At 45.0% G+C, this 24890-nt stretch overlaps 1 protein-coding gene across 1 annotated transcript; it reads right to left on the bottom strand.

The window, feature by feature from the left end:
* Nucleotides 1-14623: 14623 nt before the first annotated feature.
* LOC125554221 (probable flavin-containing monooxygenase 1) lies at nt 14624-18166 on the bottom strand. Its single transcript, XM_048717805.1, has 5 exons — nt 17550-18166; nt 17223-17463; nt 15752-15930; nt 15143-15495; nt 14624-15071 (listed from the first exon to the last, which is right to left on the bottom strand). Exons 1-5 carry the CDS (start codon nt 18024-18026, stop codon nt 14732-14734), a joined length of 1590 nt encoding a protein of 529 aa, XP_048573762.1. The 5' UTR covers nt 18027-18166; the 3' UTR covers nt 14624-14731.
* Between the last annotated feature and the right edge of the window lie 6724 nt (nt 18167-24890).

Below are 24890 nucleotides of genomic sequence, written 5' to 3'. Positions count from 1 at the left end.
TAGGTTTCACTAGTGGCTTCTCTCAAGAGCATAAGTATTTTACGGTGGGTGAACAAATTACTGTTGAGCAATTGACAAAACTGAGCATAGTTATGAGAATATCTAGGTATGATCATGTATATAGGCATCACGTCCGAGACAAGTAGACCGACTCCTGCCTGCATCTACTACTATTACTCCACACATCGACCGCTATCCAGCATGCATCTAGAGTATTAAGTTCATAAGAATAGATTAACGCTTTAAGCAAGATGACATGATGTAGAGGGATAAATTCATGCAATATGATAAAAAAAACATCTTGTTATCCTCGATGGCAACAATACAATACGTGCCTTGCTGCCCCTACTGTCACTGGGAAAGGACACCGCGAGATTGAACCCAAAGCTAAGCACTTCTCCCATTGCAAGAAAGATCAATCTAGTAGGCCAAACCAAACTGATAATTCGAAGAGACTTGCAAAGATAACCAATCATACATAAAAGAATTCAGAGAAGATTCAAATATTATTCATAGATAGACTTGATCATAAACCCACAATTCATCGGTCTCAACAAATACACCACAAAAGAATATTACATCGAATAGATCTCCACGGGAGAGGGGGAGAACATTGTATTGAGATCCAAAAAGAGAGAAGAAGCCATATAGCTAATAACTATGGACCCGAAGGTCTGAGGTAAACTACTCACACATCATCGGCGAGGTTATGGTGTTGATGTAGAAGCCCTCCGTGATCGATGCCCCCTCCGGCGGAGCTCCGGAACAGGCCCCAATATGGGATCTCGTGGATACAGAAAGTTACGGCGGTGGAATTAGGGTTTTTTGCTCCGTCTCTGATCGTTTGGGGGTACGGAAGTATATATAGGAGGAAGGAGTACGTCGGTGGAGCAACAGGGGGCCCATGAGGGTGGAGGGCGCGCCTGGGGGGGGGGGGGGGGGGGGGCCCCCCACCTCGTGGCTTCCCTGTTGGTTGCTTGACGTAGGGTCCAAGTCTCCTGGATCATATTCGTTTCGAAAATCACGTTCCCAAAGGTTTCATTCCGTTTGGACTCCGTTTGATATTCTTTTTCTGCGAAACTCTAAAATAGGCAAAAAACAGCAATTCTGGGCTAGGCCTCCGGTTAATAGGTTAGTCCCAAAAATAATATAAAAGTGAATAATAAAGCCCAATAATGTCCAAAACAGAATATAATATAGCATGGAGCAATCAAAAATTATAGATACGTTGGAGACGTATCAAGCATCCCCAAGCTTAATTCCTGCTCGTCCTCGAGTAGGTAAATGATAAAAACAGAATTTTTGATGTGGAATGCTACTAGGAATAATTTCAATGTAATTCTACTTAATTGTGGCATGAATATTCAGGTCCGAAAGATTCAATATAAAAGTTTAATATTGACATAGAAATAATAATACTTCAAGCATACTAACTAAGCAATTATGTCTTCTCAAAATAACATGGCCAAAGAAAGTTCATCCCTACAAAATCATATAGTTTACTCATGCTCCATTTTCGTCACACAAGAATGCTCTAATCATGCACAACCCCGATGACAAGCCAAGCAATTGTTTCATACTTTAGTAATCTCAAACTTTATAAACCTTCACGCAATACATGAGTGTGAGCCATGGATATAGCACTATGGGTGGAATAGAGTATAATGATGGGGGGTTATGTGGAGAAGATAAAAAGGAGAAAGTCTCACATCAACGAGGCTAATCAATGGGCCATGGAGATGCCCACCGATTGATGTTAATGCAAGGAGTAGGGATTGCCATGCAACGGATGCACTAGAGCTATAAATGTATGAAAGCTCAACAAAAGAAACTAAGTGGGTGTGCATCCAACTTGCTTGCTCACGAAGACCTAGGGCACTTGAGGAGGCCCATTGTTGGAATATACAAGCCAAGTTCTATAATGAAAATTCCCACTAGTATATGAAAGTGACAAAACAAGAGACTCTCTATCATGAAGATTATGGTGCTACTTTGAAGCACAAGTGTGGAAAAGGATAGTAACATTGTCCCTTCTCTCTTTTTCTCTCATTTTTTGGGCCTTCTCCTTTTTTTGTCCTTTCTCTTTTTCTTTTTTTATAATTCCTCACTTGGGACAATGCTCTAGAAAATGATGATCATCACACTTTTATTTATTTACAACTCAATGATTACAACTCGATACTAGAACAAAAGATGACTATATGAATGCCTCCGGCGGTTTACCGGGATATGCAATGGACCAAGAGTGACATGTATGAAAGAATTATGAATGGTGGCTTTGCCAAAAATACTATGTCAACTACATGATCATGCTAAGCAATATGATAATAATGAATGTGTCATGATGAACGGAATGGTGGAAAGTTGCATGGAAATATATCTCAGAATGGCTATGGAAATGCCATAATAGGTAGGTATGGTGGCTGTTGTGAGGAAGATATAAGGAGGTTTATGTGTGAAAGAGCGTATCATATCACGGGGTTTGGATGCACCGGCGAAGTTTGCGCCAACTCTCAATGTGAGAAAGGGCAATGCACGGTACCGAAGAGGCTAGCAAAGATGGAAGGGTGAGAGTGCGTATAATCCATGGACTCAACATTAGTCATAAAGAACTCACGTACTTATTGCAAAAATCTACAAGTCATCAAAAACCTCGGCACTACGCGCATGCTCCTAGGGGGATAGATTGGTAAGAAAAGACCATCGCTCATCCCCGACCGCCACTCATAAGGAGGACAATCAAATAACACCTCATGTTTCAAATTTGTTACATAACATTTACCATACGTGCATGCTACGGGACTTGCAAACTTCAACACAAGCATTTCTCAATTTCAGAACTACGCAACTAGCACGACTTTGATATTATTACCTCCATATCTCAAAACAATCATCAAGCATCAAACTTCTCTTAGTATTCAAAACACTCATAAGAAAATTTTACTAATCTTGAATACCTAGCATATTAGGATTTTAAGAAAATTACCATGCATTTAAGACTCTCAAAATGATCTAAGTGAGGCATGAGAGATCAATTGTTTCTATAAAACAAATCCACCACCGTGCTCTAAAAGATATAAGTGAAGTACTAGAGCAAAACTATATAACTCAAAAGATATATGCGAAGCACATAGTATTCTAGCAAATTCCAAATCATGTATGGCTCTCTCAAAAGGTGTGTACAGCAAGGATGATTGTGGTAAACTAAAAATTAAAGACTCAAATCATACAAGACGCTCCAAGCAAAACACATATCATGTGGCGAATAAAAATATAGCTCCAAGTAAAGTTATCGATAGAAGTAGACGAAAGAGGGGATGCCTTCCGGGGCATCCCCAAGCTTTGGCTTTTAGGTGTCCTTAGATTATCTTGGGGGTGCCATGGGCATCCCCAAGCTTAGGCTCTTGCCACTCCTTTTTCCATAATCCATCAAATCTTTACCCAAAACTTGAAAACTTCACAACACAAAACTTAAAGTAGAAAATCTCGTGAGCTCCGTTAGCGAAAGAAAACAAAACACCACTTCAAGGTACTGTAATGAACTCATTCTTTATTTATATTGGTGTTAAAACCTACTGTATTCCAACTTCATCTATGGTTTATAAACTATTTTACTAGCCATAGATTCATCAAAATAAGCAAACAACACACGAAAAACAGAATCTGTCAAAAACAGAACAGTCTGTAGTAATCTGTAGCTAGCGCAAGATATGGAACCCCAAAAATTCTAAAATAAATTTCTGGACGTGAGGAATTTATCTATTAATCATCTTCAAAAATAATTAACTAAATATCACTTTCCAAATAAAAATGGCAGTTCTCGTGAGCGCTAAAGTTTCTGTTTTTTACAGCAAGATTAACAAGACTTTCCCCAAGTCTTCCCAACGGTTCTACTTGGCACAAACACTAATTAAACAAAAAAACACAACCAAAACAGAGGCTAGATAAATTATTTATTACTAAACAGGAGCAAAAAGCAAGGAATAAAAATAAAATTGGGTTGCCTCCCAACAAGCGCTATCGTTTAACGCCCCTAGCTAGGCATAAAAGCAAGATAGATCTAGGTATTGCCATAGTAATAGGATAGATCATTAAAACTCATTTCATATTCCTACGTTCAGCAGCAAGTTTCCTTTGAGGCAAGCAAAAGTAATCAAAAGGGCTAAATTTAATGGGACAAAAGTCCCCAAGATCAATTTTAGGAGGTATAGGTTCCTCTTTCGGCCCTTCGTATTGCACAACCAATTCATCATTATAAGCATTTTTTGGCAGAACTTTGTGAGCCTATACTCAAGAGAGAATATCCTAGCTCATTATTTGAATAGCCAAATCATCATTAAGTTCAGAAATTCTATCAATAGAACATTGGTAGGAACCTTTTCTAAGGTTTTCATTGAAAGCAACATAGTCTAGAGATTGAAAACGCATTTTTTCTTGATCAAAGAGGATAGCCTCTATGGGAGGACGGCCAGCGTCCACCCTATAGCGCAAAAGATTTCTTTGGCCTCTTTTATTATAAATCTGAACTCATGAGCCAAAAAGATAGTAGCGGCACGCTTAACAGAAGTGCTCAATATTAGAAAATTCTAAGGAAAATCCTTTGTATGCAAGGTGCAAGTGCATAAATTGCCTTTCAAGTTCAACTATAAGCATGGCAATAGCGTCCGCAAGACTACTAGTTCTATGAAGAATGGAACTGCCCATAGAAGGCAAAGACCCGGCACAAGTAAAGAAATCTTGAATAACCCCTTTTCCAATAATATTACCACTACCAATTCGGAATTTTTTTGTATGTAAGATAGGGGTTCTTCAGCAGGAGCATCAGAATTTTCCATGTTATTATATTGTCCATATTGACAATAGTTTCCCCAATTTCAGACATAACGACAAAGCAAGGAAAGAGAGGAGAGGAAAAAGAAGGGGCGAATAAAACGGCAAGGGTGAAGTGGGGGAGAGGAAAACGAGAGGCAAATGGCAAATAATGTAATGCGGGAGATAAGGGTTTGTGATGGGTACTTGGTATGTTGACTTTTGCGTAGACCTCCCCGGCAACGGCGCCAGAAATCCTTCTTGCTACCTCTTGAGCACAGCGTTGGTTTTCCCTTGAAGAGGAAAGGGTGATGCAGCAAAGTAGCGTAAGTATTTCCCTTTTGAGAACCAAGGTATCAATCCAGTAGGAGGCTACACGCGAGTCCCTCGCACCTACACAAAACAAATAAATCCTCGCAACCAACGCGATAAGGGGTTGTCAATCCCTACACGGTCACTTACGAGTGAGATCTGATAGATATGATAAGAATAATATTTTTGGTATTTTTATGATAAGAGATGCAAAGTAAATAAAAGGCAGGAAATAACTATAAGTTGGAAATTTAATATGATGAAAGATAGACCCGGGGGCCATAGGTTTCACTAGTGGCTTCTCTCAAGAGCATAAGTATTCTGTGGTGTGAACAAATTACTGTTGAGCAATTGACAGAATTGAGCATAGTTATGAGAATATCTAGGTATGATCATGTATATAGGCATCACGTCCGAGACAAGTAGACCGACTCCTGCCTGCATCTACTACTATTACTCCACACATCGACCGCTATCCAGCATGCATCTAGAGTATTAAGTTCAAGAGAACAGAGTAACGCTTTAAGCAAGATGACATGATGTAGAGGGATAAATTCATGCAATATGATAAAAAAACATCTTGTTATCCTCGATGGCAACAATACAATACGTGCCTTGCTGCCCCTACTGTCACTGGGAAAGGACACCGCAAGATTGAACCCAAAGCTAAGCACTTCTCCCATTGCAAGAAAGATCAATCTAGTAGGCCAAACCAAACTGATAATTCGAAGAGACTTGCAAAGATAACCAATCATACATAAAAGAATTCAGAGAAGATTCAAATATTGTTCATAGATAAACTTGATTCATAAACCCACAATTCATCGGTCTCAACAAACACACCGCAAAAGAAGATTACATCGAATAGATCTCCACGGGAGAGGGGGAGAACATTGTATTGAGATCCAAAAAGAGAGAGGAAGCCATCTACCTAATAACTATGGACCCGAAGGTCTGAGGTAAACTACTCACACATCATCGGCGAGGCTATGACGTCGATGTAGAAGCCCTCCATGATCGATGCCCCCTCCGGCGGAGCTCCGGAACAGGCCCCAAGATGGGATCTCGTGGATACAGAAAGTTACGGCGGTGGAATTAGGGTTTTGGCTCCGTCTTTGATCGTTTGGGGGTACGTAGGTATATATAGGAGGAAGGAGTATGTCGGTGGAGCAACAGGGGGGCCCACGAGGGTGAAGGGTGCGCCTAGGGGGGTAGGCGCGCCCCCTACCTCGTGGCTTCCCTGTTGGTTGCTTGACGTAGGGTCCAAGTCTCCGGGATCATGTTCGTTCCGAAAATCACGTTCCCGAAGGTTTCATTCCGTTTGGACTCCGTTTGATATTCTTTTTCTGCGAAACTCTGAAATAGGCAAAAAACAACAATTCTGGGTTGGGCCTCTGGTTAATAGGTTAGTCCCAAAAATAATATAAAAGTGAATAATAAAGCCCAATAATGTCCAAAACAGAAGATAATATAGCATGGAGCAATCAAAAATTATAGATACGTTGGAGACGTATCACGGTATTTCTCCAATTCTCACCCATCCACGGTACAGTTTTGGGATTCTGGAGCTAAATCCTTGATCCTAGTACGGGTGGACCTGGATCGACGATCCACTAACAAGGATGAGGTAGGTATATCCTGAAGAGTGTGGTAACTGCACATGAAATTGTGCATGTTGTGCACTCCTTTAGGAGATAGGGAATAATTTTTTAAAGATTACGAGAAGCCCTATGACAAGGTCAATATAGATGTTTTGTATGAATTGTTGGCATTAGAGGTTTTGGTCCTAAGTGGCTAGCTTGGATAAGAAGCTTAACCCAAAGTGGCTATGTGGGAGTCAAATTAAATGGAGAGAAAAGTGATTTTTTTTCCTTACTGGAAAAGGGCTAAGACAGGGTTATCCCCTGTCCCCTCTTCTATTTAATCTGGTGGTAGATGTCTTCCCTAGGATGCCAGTTAAAGGCTCTCAAGCTGGTCAGATTAGGGGATTATGCCCTGAGTTGGTTAGTGACGGGATCATGTGATTAAAATATGTCGATGATACTCTACTCTTCTTAGAAAAAGATATAGAGTGACTCTTAACCTAAAATGGATTTTGACTTGTGTTGAACAAGTATCTAGAATGGGAATTAATTACCATAAAGTTCTTTAGTGCCGATTACTATGGAAGGCAGTAAGTTAGATGGTTTTATAGATATTTTCCAATGGTGAATTCCCTATCAAGTATTTAGGTATTCCTCTTTATTTTGATAAGCTAAGCAGAGAGGATTACAATCTTTACTAATAAGATCCTGGTCAGAATAGTTGGTTGGAGGGGCAAGCTTCTCTCTTATTTGGGAACATTACTTTAGTTAGATCTTGTTTAGCTAGCATTCCATTATATCCCTAAATGGTCTATTAATTTTATTAACTCTCACATGGTCAATTCCCTGTGGAGTGATAGTGAAGTAGCCCATAAGATTCATTTGGACAATTGTCCTTCCATCTATATGAGGGAGGAGTTTGGTGGTATGGGCGTGCTTAACTTATAGGACATGAACATATGTTTGATAGCGGCTTGGGGCAAGAGGTATTTTGCAGGGGAAGGATCATTGTGTAGGAAAGTAGTACTAGATAGCAAGTATAATACGAGAAATCCTAATATATTGTGCTACCTTGATAATCACCCCTCTTAGTTTTGGAAAAGCTTTCAGTGGGCCTTACAAGCAGTCAAAGTAGGGTATAAATGGTGTGTTGGTAATGGTAATTTGATTAGATTTTGGGAATATATATATCTGGCATGGTAATGTCCCCCCCCTAGCTACTCAGTTTTGGGACCTGTATTATTTGGTCAATGGAAAAAATAAGACTAGTGCTGACATTTGGGATGCTAATGAGCTTGTACCTTTAGGAGGATTTTTCAGATGAACTAATGGTCCAATGGCTGGATTTGCTCAATATCTTTAGGCTCACATCCTTTAATAAGGATGAGGATTCTTTTATTTGCCAGTATGAATCCAAGGGCATCTATACTTCTAATTATCTATATGTTGTTGTTACCTTTAGGGAGGTCCAACCTTTGTACTTGCCGGCAGTGTGGAGTATCAGAGCCCTCCCCCCCCCCCCTCCCCCAAGGTTCTGGGTTTTTTGTGGTTATTTTCACAAAATAAAATCATGAAATGTGATAACCTCGGGAAAAGAGGGTTTGCTAAGCCTTTAGGCCCTATTCGGGACGGAGGAATCGAAAACATTGGTTTAAAACAAAAACAGAGGAAATGGAAAGGAAGAGAGATGCAAAACATGGGAAGTGAAAACATTGCAAGAAACCACATGATTGGTGTTCTGGACGCAGGAGAAGGAGTCCCACGAATTTAGCTAATGTGGGTTCGAAGTTGTTTGCTTGTTTGTGTATGTGGGCCTCAATGTGTAAAGATCAAGTTTTTTTTATAGATGATGTGGGTCCCTACATGCATGCCTCGGCCCTCGCGGAAAAATGGGACAGGAGCGGATGTTTGTTTTCCCGTGAAAACACATGTAAGGAAAACTTTCCGGTGGAACAGTAACGTAGGTTTCCTTCATCCCGAACGCCAAACTATGAATCAGTTCTGTAGGATTCGGTTTCCTTTGGTTTTTATGCACTCTTCCTTCGTCCCGAACATGCCCTTAGAGTGTGTGCACCATAAAGGAATTGAATCAGTATACCATCTTTTTTTAGTGCATTGTAGCTAGTCTGGTTTGGGCAGAGGCTAAAAGTTTGTTTCAAGTTTCTGTTGATAACTTTGAATCCGTTGCAAAACACTGGCTTTGTGAAAGAAGATGCTTACATCCTAATGTAGTTTCTTCTGTTGTCCTGTGGGGGCAATGAAATTTCATGAACTCCAATGCTTTTAATAGGTGCTCCTAGATCTCTATGAAACATGTTCTTGGGCTGATTTATCAGTATTTGAGAAGTTGGAGAAAGCAGTACAAGGATTTACAGGGGGCATCTGATGGAATTTTAGACCTTGTTGTGGATGCGTCTGAAGGCGCCTTTTGCTCTCGAGCCAGACTGGTATAATGTAAGATGTGGTTTGAATTTGTATCCTGCAATGAGACGGTGTTGTGGATGCATCTGAAGGCGCCTTTTTCTCTCGAGCCAGGTTGATATAATGTAAGATGTGGTTTGACTCTGTATTTTGGAAAGAGACAGTTGAAAATGGTGCGCATTGTGAGGGAAGTACACTGGAATATCAGCAGCAAAACCCTCAAGAAGACGAGTCCATCCATGTTGTGTTCTCTAGTTACTAGGGATGGCCCCCTGTCACGCCACCTGAGAGTGCCACACCGAACCAGAAGGATCCGGAGGGCTAGTGGGTCCCGGAGTCAGAGACATGGCGAAGGGCTGGAAGACTGGGAAGCGAATCAGCAGACCAAATCGACTGTCGACAGCTGTGGCGTGCGTGAGTGGGTGGTATAAGTAAACGGTGTGTGTGGCGTGAGAGGGTTATGGATTATTGTATTGCCTGGACCGGAAGCTGATCTTCCTGACCTCTCCTCTATCTATACAATTTCCCTTCCTTCGCCGTTCCCCTCTCATCCCCTCCTCCTACCTCCAGATCTAGATCCCTCGGTACGTTACACTTGGTATCAAAGGTCACTTCGATCCTCGGCGACCTGGAGTTGCCGGACTACCTACGGAAGCCACGCTACCTCACCAAACAAGCCCAGCGGGCGACGGCCATGGAGGAACAACTTGCGGCTCTGATCCAGTCCGTCAAGGAGAGCCGCGCGGCCACTAACGCCAGATTGGAGGCCATCCAGACATCACTCGAGCTGTGGAGGCCGGCGGTGTCCAATCTCCAAGGTCAACTCGATGAGCTGCGTACCCAGGTGGGCCGCATCGCGCTCCATCCAGCGCTCGCGGATCTGGCGGGGGCGACAGATCCGACGGCCAACTAGTTCAGTCCACGAGTACATGAGTAGATTTGAGGAACTGATGCACCAGATGTTAGCACATAACCCTGGCTTTGATTCATTATACTTCACCACACACTTCCTAGAAGGGCTTCGCACTGATATTCGTGTAGGCGTTATGTACACCAACCAAAAGATTTGGATGCTGCTTTTTCCTTGGCTACAATGCAGGAGGAGCTGCTGGAGACGTTGCCTCGGAAGGAATTTCGGCGACAAGATGTGCCACAACAACGAGCTCCACCGCGTCCGTTGCTCGCACTGGGCGCACCTCCAGCTCGTCAGCTGTTGCCAGCACCACCGGTTGCAGCAGAGGACCGTCGGGGCCTGGATGCAGCGCACGGTGCAGATCAGGGTGAGCGTGCTGACAGAAGGGCGCGCGGAGAAGACCGAGTCGCGGCTCTGCGCAACTACCGGCGCACGCGAGGGCTGTGCTTCAAGTGTGGCGAGCGTTGGGGCCAAGGCCACCAATGCGCAGCCACGGTTCAGCTGCACGTTGTAGAAGAGCTTCTCGAACTCTTGCAAGCAGAGAACCAAGCGCCCCAGAGGCAAGATGGCGAGTCTGACGATGAATTTCTGATGTGTATCTCCAAGGTGGCAACAACAGGTCAGACAACGCCACACACAGTCAGATTGTTGGGTCGGATTGCGGGCAAGTCCGTGCTCATCTTGGTGGACTCTGGGAGCTCACACTCATTTGTTAGCGAGGCTGTGGCTGACCATCTGCAGGAGCGAGTGTAGCGGGTTGATCCTATCACATTAAAGATCGCGGATGGAGGAGTCTTGCAGTGCGCAGGCATCATTCCGAGCTGCGAATGGACGACACAGGAGCATAGATTCAAGACGGACTTACGCGTCTTGTCGCTCGGCTGTTATGACATGATAGTTGGCATGGATTGGCTGCAGTGCTGTGGACCAATGTGGGTGGACTGGGAGCAGTAAACCTTGCAGTTTGAAAGAGACGGCCAGACAGTGGTGTTGCAAGGGGTGCAAAGCAAACTTCAGCAGGTTCCCCAGATCTCCATGGCTCAATTACAGGAGCTGGTGGATGACCACGCGGTTGCCTGTGTGGTCACGCTCTACCCAGTGGCAGATCAACAACCCAGGCAGCAAACGACGGACAAGATGCCGGAAGTAGAACAACTACTGAAGGAGTACGAAGTGGTCTTCTCAGAACCTCAAGAATTACCCAAACACAAGTCATGGGACCACACAATTCCCTTGATGCCCGGAGCAAAACCTGTTAACATCCGTCCCTATAGATATACTCCAGAACAGAAGACAGAGATCGAGAAGCAAGTGCAAGAGATGCTTCGCGCAGGTCTGATCGTGCCTAGTACAAGCCCATTTTCATCACCAGTCCTGTTGGTCAAGAAGAAAGACCAGACTTGGCGGTTTTGTGTGGATTTTCGGCATTTGAATGCTATCACGGTCAAGAATGCTTATCCGCTGCCGATCATTGACGAGCTGTTGGATGAGCTCGCAGGGTCAGAATGGTTCTCGAAGCTGGACTTGAAGGCAGGGTATCACCAGATCCGGTTGGTGGAGCAAGACGAGCCGAAAACAACCTTCAAGACGCATCAGGGGCAGTTTCAGTTCAAGGTGCTGCCGTATGGGGTAACAGGAGGCCCGGCCACTTTCCAAGGTGCCATCAACACTGTCTTCCGGCCGTTGAACCGATAGGGAGTGCTTGCATTTATGGATGACATATTAGTTCACACGAAGACATACTTGCAGCATCTGGATATTCTTCGTCAAGTGCTTCAACTCCTAAAGGAAAATGATCTGTTCGCAAAACGTTCCAAGTGTTCTTTTGCCCAACGAGAAATCAGCTATTTGGGACACACAATTAGTGGAGCAGGAGTGGTGACACTGGATGAGCATGTGCAGTCGGTGAGAACCTGGAAACAGCCAGCAACAGTGAAGGAACTCCGTGGATTCTTGGGACTGGCAGGATACTACCGCAAGTTTGTGCGCAATTTTGGTATCCTCAGCCGCCCTCTCAACGATCTCTTAAAAAAGAATGTGCCATTCGTCTGGACGGACACCACAGAGGCAGCCTTCCAGGCTCTGAAAACAGCACTCATCGAGGCACCCGTGCTTGCGTTACCGGACTTTTCCAAACGGTTCGTGGTGGAAATCGATGCGAGTGCTACAGGCATTGGCACTGTACTGATGCAAAATGATCACCCCGTCGCATATTTGAGCAGATCCCTCGCTCCCCGCAACCTGGGACTATCGGCTTATGAGAAAGAGTGTCTGGCCTTATTACTTGCAGTAGATCACTGGCGTCCATACCTGCAGCACCCCGAATTCACCATTCGTACGGATCAAAAAAGCTTGCTGAATTTGACTGACCAGAGGCTAAACACCCCAATCCAGCAGCGGGCTTTCACCAAACTTGTGGGGCTACAGTTCAAGATTCAGTACAAAGCAGGGGCGACCAACCGAGCAGCCGATGCACTGTCGCGTAGAGTGCACGACATACTGGAGGAATTGGCAGCCGTGGCAGTGTGCAAACCAGCCTGGCTAGAAGCCATCACTGATAGCTATCGGCAAGACCCTACAGCGCAGCAATTGTTTACCAGATTGTCGTTGGATCCAACAAGCGATGAAGGATATGCTATTCAAGATGGTGTGCTCAAGTACAATGACAAGATTTGGATTGGCAATGGCGTCGAAACCCAGACCTCCCTGATCAAGGCGTTGCATGATAGCGCGACGGGAGGACACTCAGGATTTCATACCACCTACAACCGAGTGCGCAGACTGTTTGCATGGAAGAACTTGAAGAACATGGTGCAGCAGTTTGTGCGCCAGTGCAGCACGTGTCAGAGAGCTAAAACAGAACGGGCGTCCCCCGCAGGGCTACTCCAACCACTACCTATCCCCAAACGGCCATGGGCAGTAGTATCACTGGATTTCATCGAAGGGTTACCTAAATCAGGAGGATATGATGTGATACTGGTAGTGGTCGATAAATTCTCCAAATACGCACACTTTGTGCCCATGAAGCACCCATACACAACACTGATAGTCGCCCAGATATACATGTAGCAGGTCTTCAAACTACATGGGCTTCCATTGGCATTGATCTCAGATCGGGACCGTATCTTCACAAGCAACCTATGGCAGGAGCTGTTCCGTCTCTCTCAGACACAATTGCGTATGAGCTCTTCTTACCATCCCCAAACGGATGGGCAGACGGAACGTGTGAATCAGTGTCTCGAGACCTACCTACGCTGTTCAGTCCACTCTTGTCCACGCAACTGGTGCAAATGGCTGTTTCTTGCGGAGTACTGGTACAATACCACCTTTCACTCGGCGCTGGGGCGAACACCATTTGAGGTTATCTATGGGACGCTGCCTCGAGAGTTTGGGGTAACTCAAGTTGATCAGTGCACTGTTCCGGACTTAGCGACGTGGCTAAAGGAAAGAGAGGTTATGCTCGACCTGCTCCAACAGCAACTCAAGAATGCCCAGGACAGGATGAAGAGGCAAGCAGACAAGAAGCGCACGAACAAGGAATTTGCAGTGGGAGACTGGGTTTACCTTAAACTACAACCGTTCATACAGAGCTCAGTGGCGCGGAGGCCATTCCAAAAACTCGCCTTCCGCTATTATGGCCCATACCAGGTGACTGCTAAAGTTGGGAAGGTAGCGTATCGTCTCGCGCTGCCGGAGACAAGTCAGATACATCCAGTGGTGCACATTTCGCAACTGAAGCAGGCCCTGGGAGTGGACACCACTGTGGAAGCTGATCTTCCGCCGGAGCCCGCGGTGCTACAGATGCAACACGAACCACTCCAGATCCTGGCCAGTAAAGAGGTGAACACCAGCGCAGGTAACCACTCACGCTACTTGATTCATTGGTCAAATTTGCCCAGGTCTCTTGCCACTTGGGAGGAGCCAGAGGAGCTTCAGCAGCGGTTCCCGACGTCAGCGGCTTGGGGGCAAGCCGCAGCTCAAGGAGGGGAGATTGTCACGCCACCTGAGAGTGCCACACCGAACCAGAAGGATCCGGAGGGCTAGTGGGTCCCGGAGTCAGAGACATGGCGAAGGGCTGGAAGACTGGGAAGCGAATCAGCAGACCGAATCGACTGTCGACAGCTGTGGCGTGCGTGAGTGGGTGGTATAAGTAAACGGCGTGTGTGGCGTGAGAGGGTTATGGATTATTGTATTGCCTGGACCAGAAGCTGATCTTCCTGACCTCTCCTCTATCTATACAATTTCCCTTTCTTCGCCGTTTCCCTCTCATCCCCTCCTCCTACCTCCAGATCTAGATCCCTCAGTACGTTACACCCCCCTGGCCTGCTGTTGGCCGTTGTCTGAACTTTGTTGTGTTGGTGATTTGCATTAAAATGTGATCTAACTTTTGATGAGTAGACACTCTTTTCGTTTTCTTTGGTCTGGATGATGTTATAACCTTGGTGATTTATTTCTTAATTGATTGGGGCTGGGGAGGGCCCAGATTATTAAAAGACAGTCTTGCTAATTGCTCTTTTCAGTTTTTTATTTTATTTTTTTACATGTTGTGTCAATTGACTTGAGACTTGGTTAAGTCCTAGCCGCATCCAAAAACCTGGTTTATTTTATTGCATGCTCATATATAGATCCGATTGTTACGTCCACAAAAAAGCTACAGGGGACGTAGAAGTTGAATTATACACTGCAGTATGAGTTACTGTTCCTTGTAGTCCTTGTTGTTGTATGGCGCAAAGAGCTCGGCGATCCAGTTGCCCTTACGTAGCGTGGCGGAGCCGAGGTCGGCGCACATGCCGTCGCTGTCGTGGATGCTGTAGGTGGAGATGCAGTGGCGGCGGTAGAACCGCGTGGTGCGGCGCATGGCGTCGGCCTCGCCGGCGACGTGCCCCATCATGGCCTTCACGCTCGGCAGCTCGAACCGCCCCTCCGGCAGCCCCGACAGCCACCGGCACCGCAGCTCCGACGTGTGCAGGTTCGACACGCTCTCCACGAACCCCACGAACGCCATGTTCGCGATGAGCGGGTGGATCGTGCCACTGCAAAAAGGAATTTGTACATCAGCATCGATCGATGCATATATGTTGGAGCAAAAGATAATCGCACGTACCGGTAGAGCGGCATCATGGAAGACTTGCCGACGACGAGGTCGCGGAAGGGCTTTGGCAGGACCTCGCGGAGCTTGTCCTTGCCCTCGAAGCCGGTGGCGAGGAAGACAAGGTCCGCCTCCACTTTGGTGCCGTCGTCGAGGACGACTCCGTTCTCGGAGAAGCACCACCCAGCGGAGGCTCTCTTGAAGCGTACGAGGCCACGGTCCGCCATGTCGAAGAAGCCCTCCGGGAGGATGGCCATCTGGCAGCTGGCGTAGTCCTCGACGAAGGGGTGGTCCGGCGTCAGACCGTACTTTCCCAGCGGCAGCTTCCACGACAGGTACGACTCGATGAACTTCGACACCCCTGACCGCTGACCACAAAAATTCAAAGAACAAGACGTTGCTGTCAAGATTGAGATGTGCATGCTGGTCTGCTTCGTGCAGTAATGTTCTTGTTGACGGTGACAAATTAAGGGGTACGTCTCGAGCATGCACACGTGGATGTTCTTGAGTCCCGATGTAGAGTATTACGTACGTTCAAACGTATAGTACGCTTCTACGTACATCTTTTCCCATATACGTGCATGTGTGTCGTGTACAAGTTTCACGGTGTGAGTCAAAACATACCAGTGGGCTCATGAGGCGGCAGAGGAGGGATCTGAAGAGCCCTTGGTTGGGCCGCTCGTAGAAGAGCTGAGAGAAGCGTGTGGAGTAGAAGAGGAAGAACGGCAAGCCCCAGATGGAGTAGGACGGCACCACCCAGTGCAGGGTCCGCACCAGCATCGTGCACGCCTGCCCTCCCTCGCCTGCAAACAAGCAACCAAACGCAATCGGTTAATCGATCGATTCATGTCAACATTTATCTCGATCTAGTTCTAGTTTCCGCGACGGAATCTCGACACAGCCAGTTGCTCCTACTACTAATTTCAGGAGCTCTAAATCGAGAGATGACTAGCCGGGTCAAGCGTCAGGCTGTTCGGTACCAGCACTGATTATACTATTGTTTTGAGGAACTGTTGAAATGTATACTCAAGTCAGGTCGTTAGGACGCCATGGCCACTAGCTAGTACTACGAGTGATGCGTGCGGACAATCTAGTTTGGAAGGTTCGTTTGGATCGGCAGATAATCTTTGTTGCAAATCTGCTATACTACTAGTCAAACATGCAAACACTTTGGTACATATATGATTGAGTGACGCGTAGAATTTTCTTTGACCCCAACTGGTGTGTTCTAGTCTAGTAGTATATAGTATTGCTCATGCATGGAGCTAGGAACGTTGAAAAGTCAAGTAGTAAGGACAGTCCTGATGTTTGTCTACGGTATGATAGGTAAAATACCTAGCTGGCAATGTATTTAAAGAGAAGAGAGAGGGGGTTATTTGTTAGTGAAGAATAACTTATTTTTGCATGTACTGTAATTAATGCTCTAACCTGGTGTGACTTATTTTCCTAATTTTTACCCTTTCCTTTCTCTCCATAACGAGGCAACAAGATGGACATGTAAATATGGTTCCAAAATAAATTAAATGCAATATCACCTGGACACAACATTTAACAGACAATGCATTGTGGTAATTGTCGCTAAAAAATCACTACCGTACATGATAACGTATTAAGAGCCAATGCATGAGCACTGTCCTAATTATGTCTAGTGTACATTGAACATGCAAATGCAAGAGACCTGCCTAGGCTAGGATAGGCTGTTGAGACAAGGTCAAAAAAAAAGGGTTAGGACAAGAGTGACCTTTTCCGGAACAGAGTTTCCGACTCTCCCAAATCGCCAAGGCATATGTCACCAAATATGGTTATGCATTATTCAGACATCCACTTCATCGAATGATGGGGCGCTTTCACAATATTTATTAGTATCCTGTTTTTTGTTTTGTTCGGCTCTGTGTGAACATGCTTGGCATATTATTTTTCTACGATTTCCTCGTATACACGCGTTTACACGAGTACGATGGCTTATCTGCCTTGGCTAGCTGCTAGTTTCATGCGTAGTTCCATGTTGAATTTTGTCCATATTTTAGGAGAATTTTGGTTCAAACCAAGTTAAATCTTTCCTATGCATAGCTAGGAGGAGTATGCTTTTACGCACCTTGGTTTGCCTGAGCACATTCGTTGGCTAGATCGATAGCGCTCTTCTTGTACCCAACCACCACAACCTTCTTGCCTCGCATCAGCTCAACGGTCTCCTCCTCGCTCAGCTTGCAGTAGTCCAGCGAGTGCATCACCGTCCCCTTGAACACCTCCGGCCCCTTCCCCGGCGGGAACACCGGCATCCGCGGCACGTCGCCGTACTTCCCCGTGCACATCACCACGAACTCGAACTTGTAATACTGCAGATTACCGTGCGCGTGAGATCGATTGAATACAAATTATCTCGAAACAAGCATGCAAAACATGTCAAAGTATATATTGGTACCTGAACGGTGTTGGAGTCGCCGGTGACGATGCCGACCTCCCACATGGGCTTGCCCCGGAGCGGAGCCTTACCGGTGCCACTCCACAGCTCGGTGAACCCGGCCTCGGCGCCGCCGAGCAATTTGATGTCCACCACCTTGGACTCAAACGAGATGTAGCGCCAGAGGTCGAACTCGTCGGCGTAGCCCTCGAGGTAGTCGACGATCTCGGTGTGGGTCGGGAACGACGGGTCGTCGCGGTTCTTCCAGGAGTAGTCGGAGAACTCGTAGTCCGGGCGCGGCGTCTGCAGCCGCGTGGTGCGGTAGACACAGTGCTTCCACACCCCGCCGACGGACGGCGTCGCCTCGAACACCACGGGGTCGTAGGCCGCCATCTGCTTCGCCGCAGCCAGGCCGCTGATCCCGCCGCCGATGATGGCCACACGGGACACCGGAGGCACGGCCTCCCTCGTGGCCCGTGCTGCTTGTCCTTGCGCCATGGCCGTCGACCCGGGGTGCTGGATGAAGCTGGCTGTTTGTGTGGCGAGGTGCTCGATGGATGGGTGGGCTGTGGCGACTTCTTGCGGGCGTAAGGGGTGCAGAGCGTGAGGTGCTGTTAAGCTTTGCGGAGGGCTTGTGTGTTGTGTTGTGTCTTGTGTGTCGACGAGAACAAGGGTTGGCGTATTTATAGGATTAGGGATGCTCTTGAGCACGTGAGCTTCCCACTGCGTCTCTTAGAAAATCTACTTTTCTTTGCTGAAACGTAGCTAGAGAAGAAAGAGCAAGCTAGGCCCAGGGTGGGGGCAGCAGTACATACAAGCATACGCACAAAATGCCATGCAGTATACCTGTGTTCCAGTATAATTTTTGGAAGCATTATATTGCTTACCGCACAAAATGCTAGAGTGCATAGCTCCACTGGGTAAAATGGGCGTTTATCCAACCGTTCCACCTCACAGTGCTCTATCCTCAATCTGTCATCTGCTTTTATCTTTCTTCTATCGTCTCCTTCCTCTAACTTATGTTGTCTTCTTTCTAAGTATGACCGTATCCATCGTACATTCGTATTGTTTACCATTGTTCTCTTTGCCTCTCATATGATCTTAAATATTTTTTATTTTTTTGCGGGTACATATGATCTTAAATATGGGTGCACTTCAAGGTTATTTCATATGTCTATTGGCTGCCCTTTTTATCCTATATCGTCTTATTTCTCTGTATTCATTGACCTTTGTATCGCCGCCACTATCGTTCCCCTCCTCCCGTTAGCCTTGCCTTGGCCGACTCGACATAAGTGCCATCGCCTAGTGGCATGCTTGGTCATTACTGTTGGGCTACTGCCATTTTGGCCCACCTCTATGTTTGGGGGAACACATCAAAGCAATCAAATGCGAGCTACGACACAACTTCCATCTTCGGTTAGGTCAAGTAAAACGAGAGAGAAGAGGAGCACAACATTCGCTTGAGAATGGTGCGGGTGATAAAATTTATTTCTTACATCGAAATAGCTAGCCTCACTAATGTTTCTCTCGATATGTAAGCTTGCCACCTCAACGTGCAACATGCATGGATAAAAGTTCCAGCACAACATACAACCATGCAGAAAAAACTCACCTCAACATGCAAAATTGTATGAGAATTCTCATTTATTATGCTATATAATAGATATTTTACAACTATAGAATAATCAAGCATGATAAATCATATGTATTTTAAGTTTTAGTCATCATATTATATCTCCATATTCATGCTCCCTACAATCTCATCTCATTGAAATATATTGCAAAATATCTCTGCTACAACGTACGGGGCACGTCGAACCAAGCAGACGCCGAACATACAAATATATGTGGACTTGACCATTGAGCTTACTCCCTTCAATCCATATCACTTGTCTTAGATTTGTTTAGATACTGATGTATAGAAGGAGTAGTACAGTTCTAGGGGTTGTACCTGCCTTGTTTTGTTTTCTTCCTATGCTGCCCTCAGCAGAACATTTCTCGTTCTTTCGGTTGTATTGTATTGTGTGTGACGTGCAGGCCCGTCGACAAGGGTGTGCGAGCGGTGCGATCGCACAGGGCCCCCGAAATCGTAGGGGCCCCGATCGAAGGAAAAACCATGTAACGGTCGCGGTTCATGCGCTGGTTTGCTGCCTTTTTCGGCTGGCTCGCTCGATCCGGTTTAATTGGAGCAAACCTTGCACAAGAAGCGGAACCTTCGTTACGGTGCCCTAATACCCAGCCAACAGACCCTCTGTTGGCCCAGTATTGATTTATCTACTCCCCTTTCGGCCTGTTTGTAAGAGAGCAAGTAGAAAAACAAGGCAGGCTAGTTACGCTAATGGGCCTAATCGCTATCGCCAACAGCGCATGTTTCTTTACTGCAGCAGTCTCTGACCACAGGTATATTTTCCAAGGTAAGTCGTAGCCATAAGTCTGGGATCAAAATAGATGAACGAAAAACTAGTTAGGGTTATTACTTTTTTGTTACAATCATTCTCTTTCTTGTTCTTTTGATATCTTCCTGTCATATCCATTGACTCGATTAGGCATGCACTTAGTTTTAATCAAAATTAATAGGATTATCACACTAGCCGTATGCTAATTTCTAATTGTAGTACTAATTTTTTGTTGTGTGCTCCTCTGCTACACTATTTCATTCTAAGAAAGACTCAATGAATTTTTTTGCTAAATTTTGGGCCCCATTTCGCATTTCGCACCGGGGCCCCGAATTCCTGGAGACGGCCCTGGTGACGTGCGTGGTTTGTTGCTACCTTTATGTATTTTAGATGCTTGAATATGTGATTTATCTATAAAGCGGGACGAAAGCCTATTTCTATAATAGTATAATATACCTTTTATTAAAAAAGATAAATATAAAACCACACGTAGCAGCATGTACACTTGATCACCACCGACCGTAAACTGGGCATGTCCTTTTCGGTCGCATCTTTGTTACAGCTAATTTCTAGAGAGCAAAGATCATGGGTTCACTCATGCACATGCATGACCGTGTCAAGCCGGCCCCTCCATCTCGTTCCGCTGATCATCTGGAACTCTGGATCGGAAGAAACTTATTTCGGACCGGAGAACAATACTGTGTAACAGTGTAAGTGTAACCCACCGGACCCCCGTGCCTGCCCATTTTTGGCTGGGCGCGTACATATCCCTACATGGCTATATCTCACTTGTCTTGTCCCGTCGCCAGCCGAATGTTCCTTTCAGTTTCAACCCCATCTAGTCCTTCGGTTGTTGCTACGTCCTGTCACCACTCACCCGTGGTAGCAAGCTGCATGCATGCGGACTATTCTTTCCCTGTCACCGCGGTGTGGAAGCAGCCAACCAACTTAACACGGTGCGCTATCGATCAATTCAGGGTTTTGGGGGGGAGACCAGGGCTCTGCCTGCCTGCTTTAGTTTACTCTCGGCCGGTTAATTCAAGAAATATATACGTATATACTCAGCATAATATGGTCGCAGTGATAGATAAATTTGATTTCTCTATTTGGGTCTCCATGCATATATATATGACCCTTCAATGTACTCCTGACGGTTCGCAGATACTAAATAACTCCGGCCTTGACAATTCTTATCATGGCCGTCTTCGGCCGGACGTGACGGCGCAAGCATGCTTATTCCTTCTTATGACGTTGCTAAGCGGGAAATAGGCTTAATCATAGGTGTTTATTTTCGGTCTTGTAATGGTTTAGCTGTGTTTGTCTTTATTACTTACTTTGCTTAATAATTAATAAGAACCTCCATTTCGAAAGAAAAAAAATCGGTGGTTTCCTCGACACTCAAATGGACTATGAAATTTAACTTCAACCCAACGGACCCGTGCCTGCCAATTTTGGTTTAAAAAAATTCAACATGAACATTTTCAGATGATAGCCCACAAAGAAAATAGTTGAAAACATAGTTGCAGTAGAACTTCCTCTGAAGCTATATCAGCCTATGAGCTATGGTGCCATGAGAGCAACTATAGCCGGACTCGCTAAATTGATCGGGTGGCCGTAGGAGCACTGGTCGGACACGTAAGAGAAGGAAAAGGTTGACCCAACTATACCACTCAAAGCCTCTCTAAACATCCGGGCCGTCTCACACTCCCCATACTCAACCCATATAAGCGGCAATATGAGGAGTGTCCGGCGTGTTCGGTCAGTTGCCACATGAGATTTGGCGCACCACGTATCATGTTTTCTCTTTCTTTATCTTTCTTTTCTTCCTCTCTCTCCATCCCCATCAATGACATGCACGTGATCAGCCGTATAGGGAAAAACTGAGGAACCTTGATATGTGCACAGACAAATAGCGACTTGGAACAGACACGCCCGGACAATGAACAGACGCGTTCATGGACGTTTGAGGGGTCAAATTTATCCAGTCCGACTGATGCCCTAATTTTCTGACTTTGATATTTAGGTTACATAACTATATATTATTGGTTTAATACCTGGTTAAAGTTGAAATTTATAGTATGTATGTGCCTTATTCATTGAAACGGAGTAGTACGACAATTTGTATCCTTCCAAATGTTGCTACATACTCCACGTCAGTATGGGAGGCTTCTTTTTTTGTGTGTGAGTGACAGTGCCGTAGGTTTCACTTGTTTTGAACCCTATCGTTTTTATTTATGATTACTCCACGGAAAAAACACTAATTCTAGCTAGTAGCTTCTCACACTATTTCAAACCCTGAAAGGTACGCATTTATATCCCTTCATATCTCTGCCATAACGCTCGCACGTGTGGCATTTATCAACACGCCCACACGTATTTGATGACGCTTGATCCATTTGCACGAATTTTGAAGTAGTTGCCATCTCGGTGGATTGCCACGTGAGCACCCATCTTCGTGTGGGAGTTAAGGGCACGTGATAAGATAGTCTTATCTTAAATCTTGTATGTAGTTTAGAAATGATAATAAAAATATGTCTACAATGAGTTATCTCTTAGTCGGTCTTATCTTTAATAACTAGTTATTTCTAAAAACATGGTGTGACATATTGTGTTAAGAAATCATCTCTTAAATAAGAGAAGACAAACTTTTTCTTATAATTTCTCTCTCCTCCATCTCAACATTTATCCTACGGGCACTCCTAAGATAGCACCATTGTACATGCCCTTAGTGCCATATGTATGGCCGCTCCTCTTCCGAACGGACACAAGACGCTCGCCCGAACGTGTGGGCGAAACTGCTCTTCGCCCACAGGACGCTCACACGGTGACAGATGGCAACTATAGGTGTGCATATGTGGCAACTAGTTAATCACACATGACAACTATGGTTGACCATACATGGCAACTATGGTTTAACCACACACGGCAACTACAGGTGTGCATATGTGGCAACTAGTTAATCACACACGGCAACTATGGCAACTATGATTTGATCACACGTGGCAACTTCAATTAGTTACACATGGTTCCTATATTCAATGATACATGGCAGGCATAGCAACTACAGTTAATTACACATGGCAACTAAAGTTGATTACACACACGTTCGCGCTCACGGAGTAGGGGCGAGCAGTTGTCACACATGGTCGTGTGGGCCGTCGTAGTTGCGCCTAAACGTGTGGGCAGTTTTAATGTTCACCCACACTGGATCATGTGGGTTGTCTCCTGGGTGCGACCACACAACTCGTGCGGTCAGGTATCCACTGTGTCACACGTGTGCAGTTATCGGCATCCAATTATTATGTATGATATTGAATTCAGCAAACCAACATGATTAGCTGGGTCATTGAAGTGAGAGTATATAATTAATTAATGTGCAAGTATGTGTGTCCACTACTACTTCTGAACTCCAAAAACCAACCAAGACTCGGAGGGCTGACCTTGAACATGCATATATGTATATGCATACAGCCAGGCATAACGAATTAAGAAAACCAGGAATCGGGTCACGGTGCAAGTGTATGTTGCATCTGAACTTCCTCTCAAGACCGTGTCTTCAATTTGAGCTTTGACCTCTACGCGCGTGTACCGTATACACAATTGGTACACTGATTGGAATACATGCATAAACCAATACATGTCGGCCACATGATCCCTTATGATTCTATTTGGTGTAGTCTTGCCCGATTACACGCGAGGTTAGGTGGATTAGAACTATTCTACATTGCAGTCGCGTATGTAATCCAGTTTTACTGATTTGGTGTGATCATTGCAGAAATCTATATAGGAGTATGTATGCCACGTACATCTGATTATTCCGTACAGTTACCTCGAAAACTGAACTACTTTGCATGGCACCTTCCGATGCATATGGAAATGATCGGGTTAGCTAGATGCGTGTAATGTAAATTAAAAATACCCATTGTGAGGTCTACAAACATATCCTGGACTATATACTGGAAATTAAATTGGTTAGTTCGATACATACGTAGATAACGAACTTGCTAAGTAATCGAGGAGTAGAATTATAGGCATGCGTTAGCACGTGGGGTGGCAAACAAATGTGGGCACACGTAAGTGCTAGCTCTAGCAAATGCCAGGAAAATGTTTTTGTAGTTTAATTAAGAGTAGGTCATTTTCTCCAATCTATTGTACTTTCATTATTTTGTTAGTAAAGCAAGACTGCTGATATAAAAAAACAGTTTGGAACTTCTAAGTGTCTATTTACAAAATTCACCATGTTTGTACGCAATTTAGTGCTGTTTCTATTTTGTACCCTATATATGTACCACAGTATGTCAAGCACTTTTTTCACACACAAGAAAAGTATGTGGAGCACTTTACAAATTGGTTGGACCCAAGCGGTGCCAAATCGCCCTCGGTTCCCTGTCCAGAGAGAGGGACCTAGTTTCAGGGATGGACGGCGGTGATCCAAGGACATGCATTCTTTGACTTGAATGGTACGTATATATAATGGCGACAGGTAGTAACTGTACCATACCGTTTCTTTGGGAATGTGAAAGTGCGAGAGTATAATAGTCCAGCTTTCTTTTATTCGTACGTATCTACATACATACTACGTACTGTAGCGTTGACAGAAAAAGGACAAAGTAAAGCCGAGTTTTCAGAGTTGTAGTCTTCTAGACAGTGTCGAGCTTGTTGAAATGAATTCAAATTGACTACAAAAGTTTCAACGAAACAACCTACAGTTAAGCAAAGCGTAAACATGAGTTTTTTCTTGCGGCAGTAAATATGACTCTTTGACTGTGACAGTATACACTATTACACTTCTAGGTTACTAGACATATGTAAGCATGCCGTATGCTCACTAGCTAATGCTCGAGGAGAAATTACCACTAATCTTAGGGAAAATTTCACGTACATTTCTCGATTTGTGCCACATACAGATACAGTACATGATAATGCTCGAAATGCGTCCGGGTTGTACAAATGTATATGCATACTC

This window comes from Triticum urartu, chromosome 4 (genome assembly GCF_003073215.2).
Source record: "Triticum urartu cultivar G1812 chromosome 4, Tu2.1, whole genome shotgun sequence".
In the NCBI taxonomy this organism is placed as follows: domain Eukaryota; kingdom Viridiplantae; phylum Streptophyta; class Magnoliopsida; order Poales; family Poaceae; genus Triticum; species Triticum urartu.
This window is presented reverse-complemented; position numbering and strand designations above follow the sequence as displayed.

Excerpts from the sequence above, each read along its gene's own strand:
- LOC125554221 (XM_048717805.1), bottom strand. The coding sequence starts at position 18,026 with ATGGCGCAAGGACAAGCAGCACGGGCCACGAGGGAGGCCGTGCCTCCG. Across the intron at positions 17,464-17,549 it reads GCGACTCCAACACCGTTCAG|TATTACAAGTTCGAGTTCGT; the intron begins GTACCAATATAT and ends GGTAATCTGCAG. Across the intron at positions 15,931-17,222 it reads ATGTGCTCAGGCAAACCAAG|GCGAGGGAGGGCAGGCGTGC; the intron begins GTGCGTAAAAGC and ends GCTTGTTTGCAG.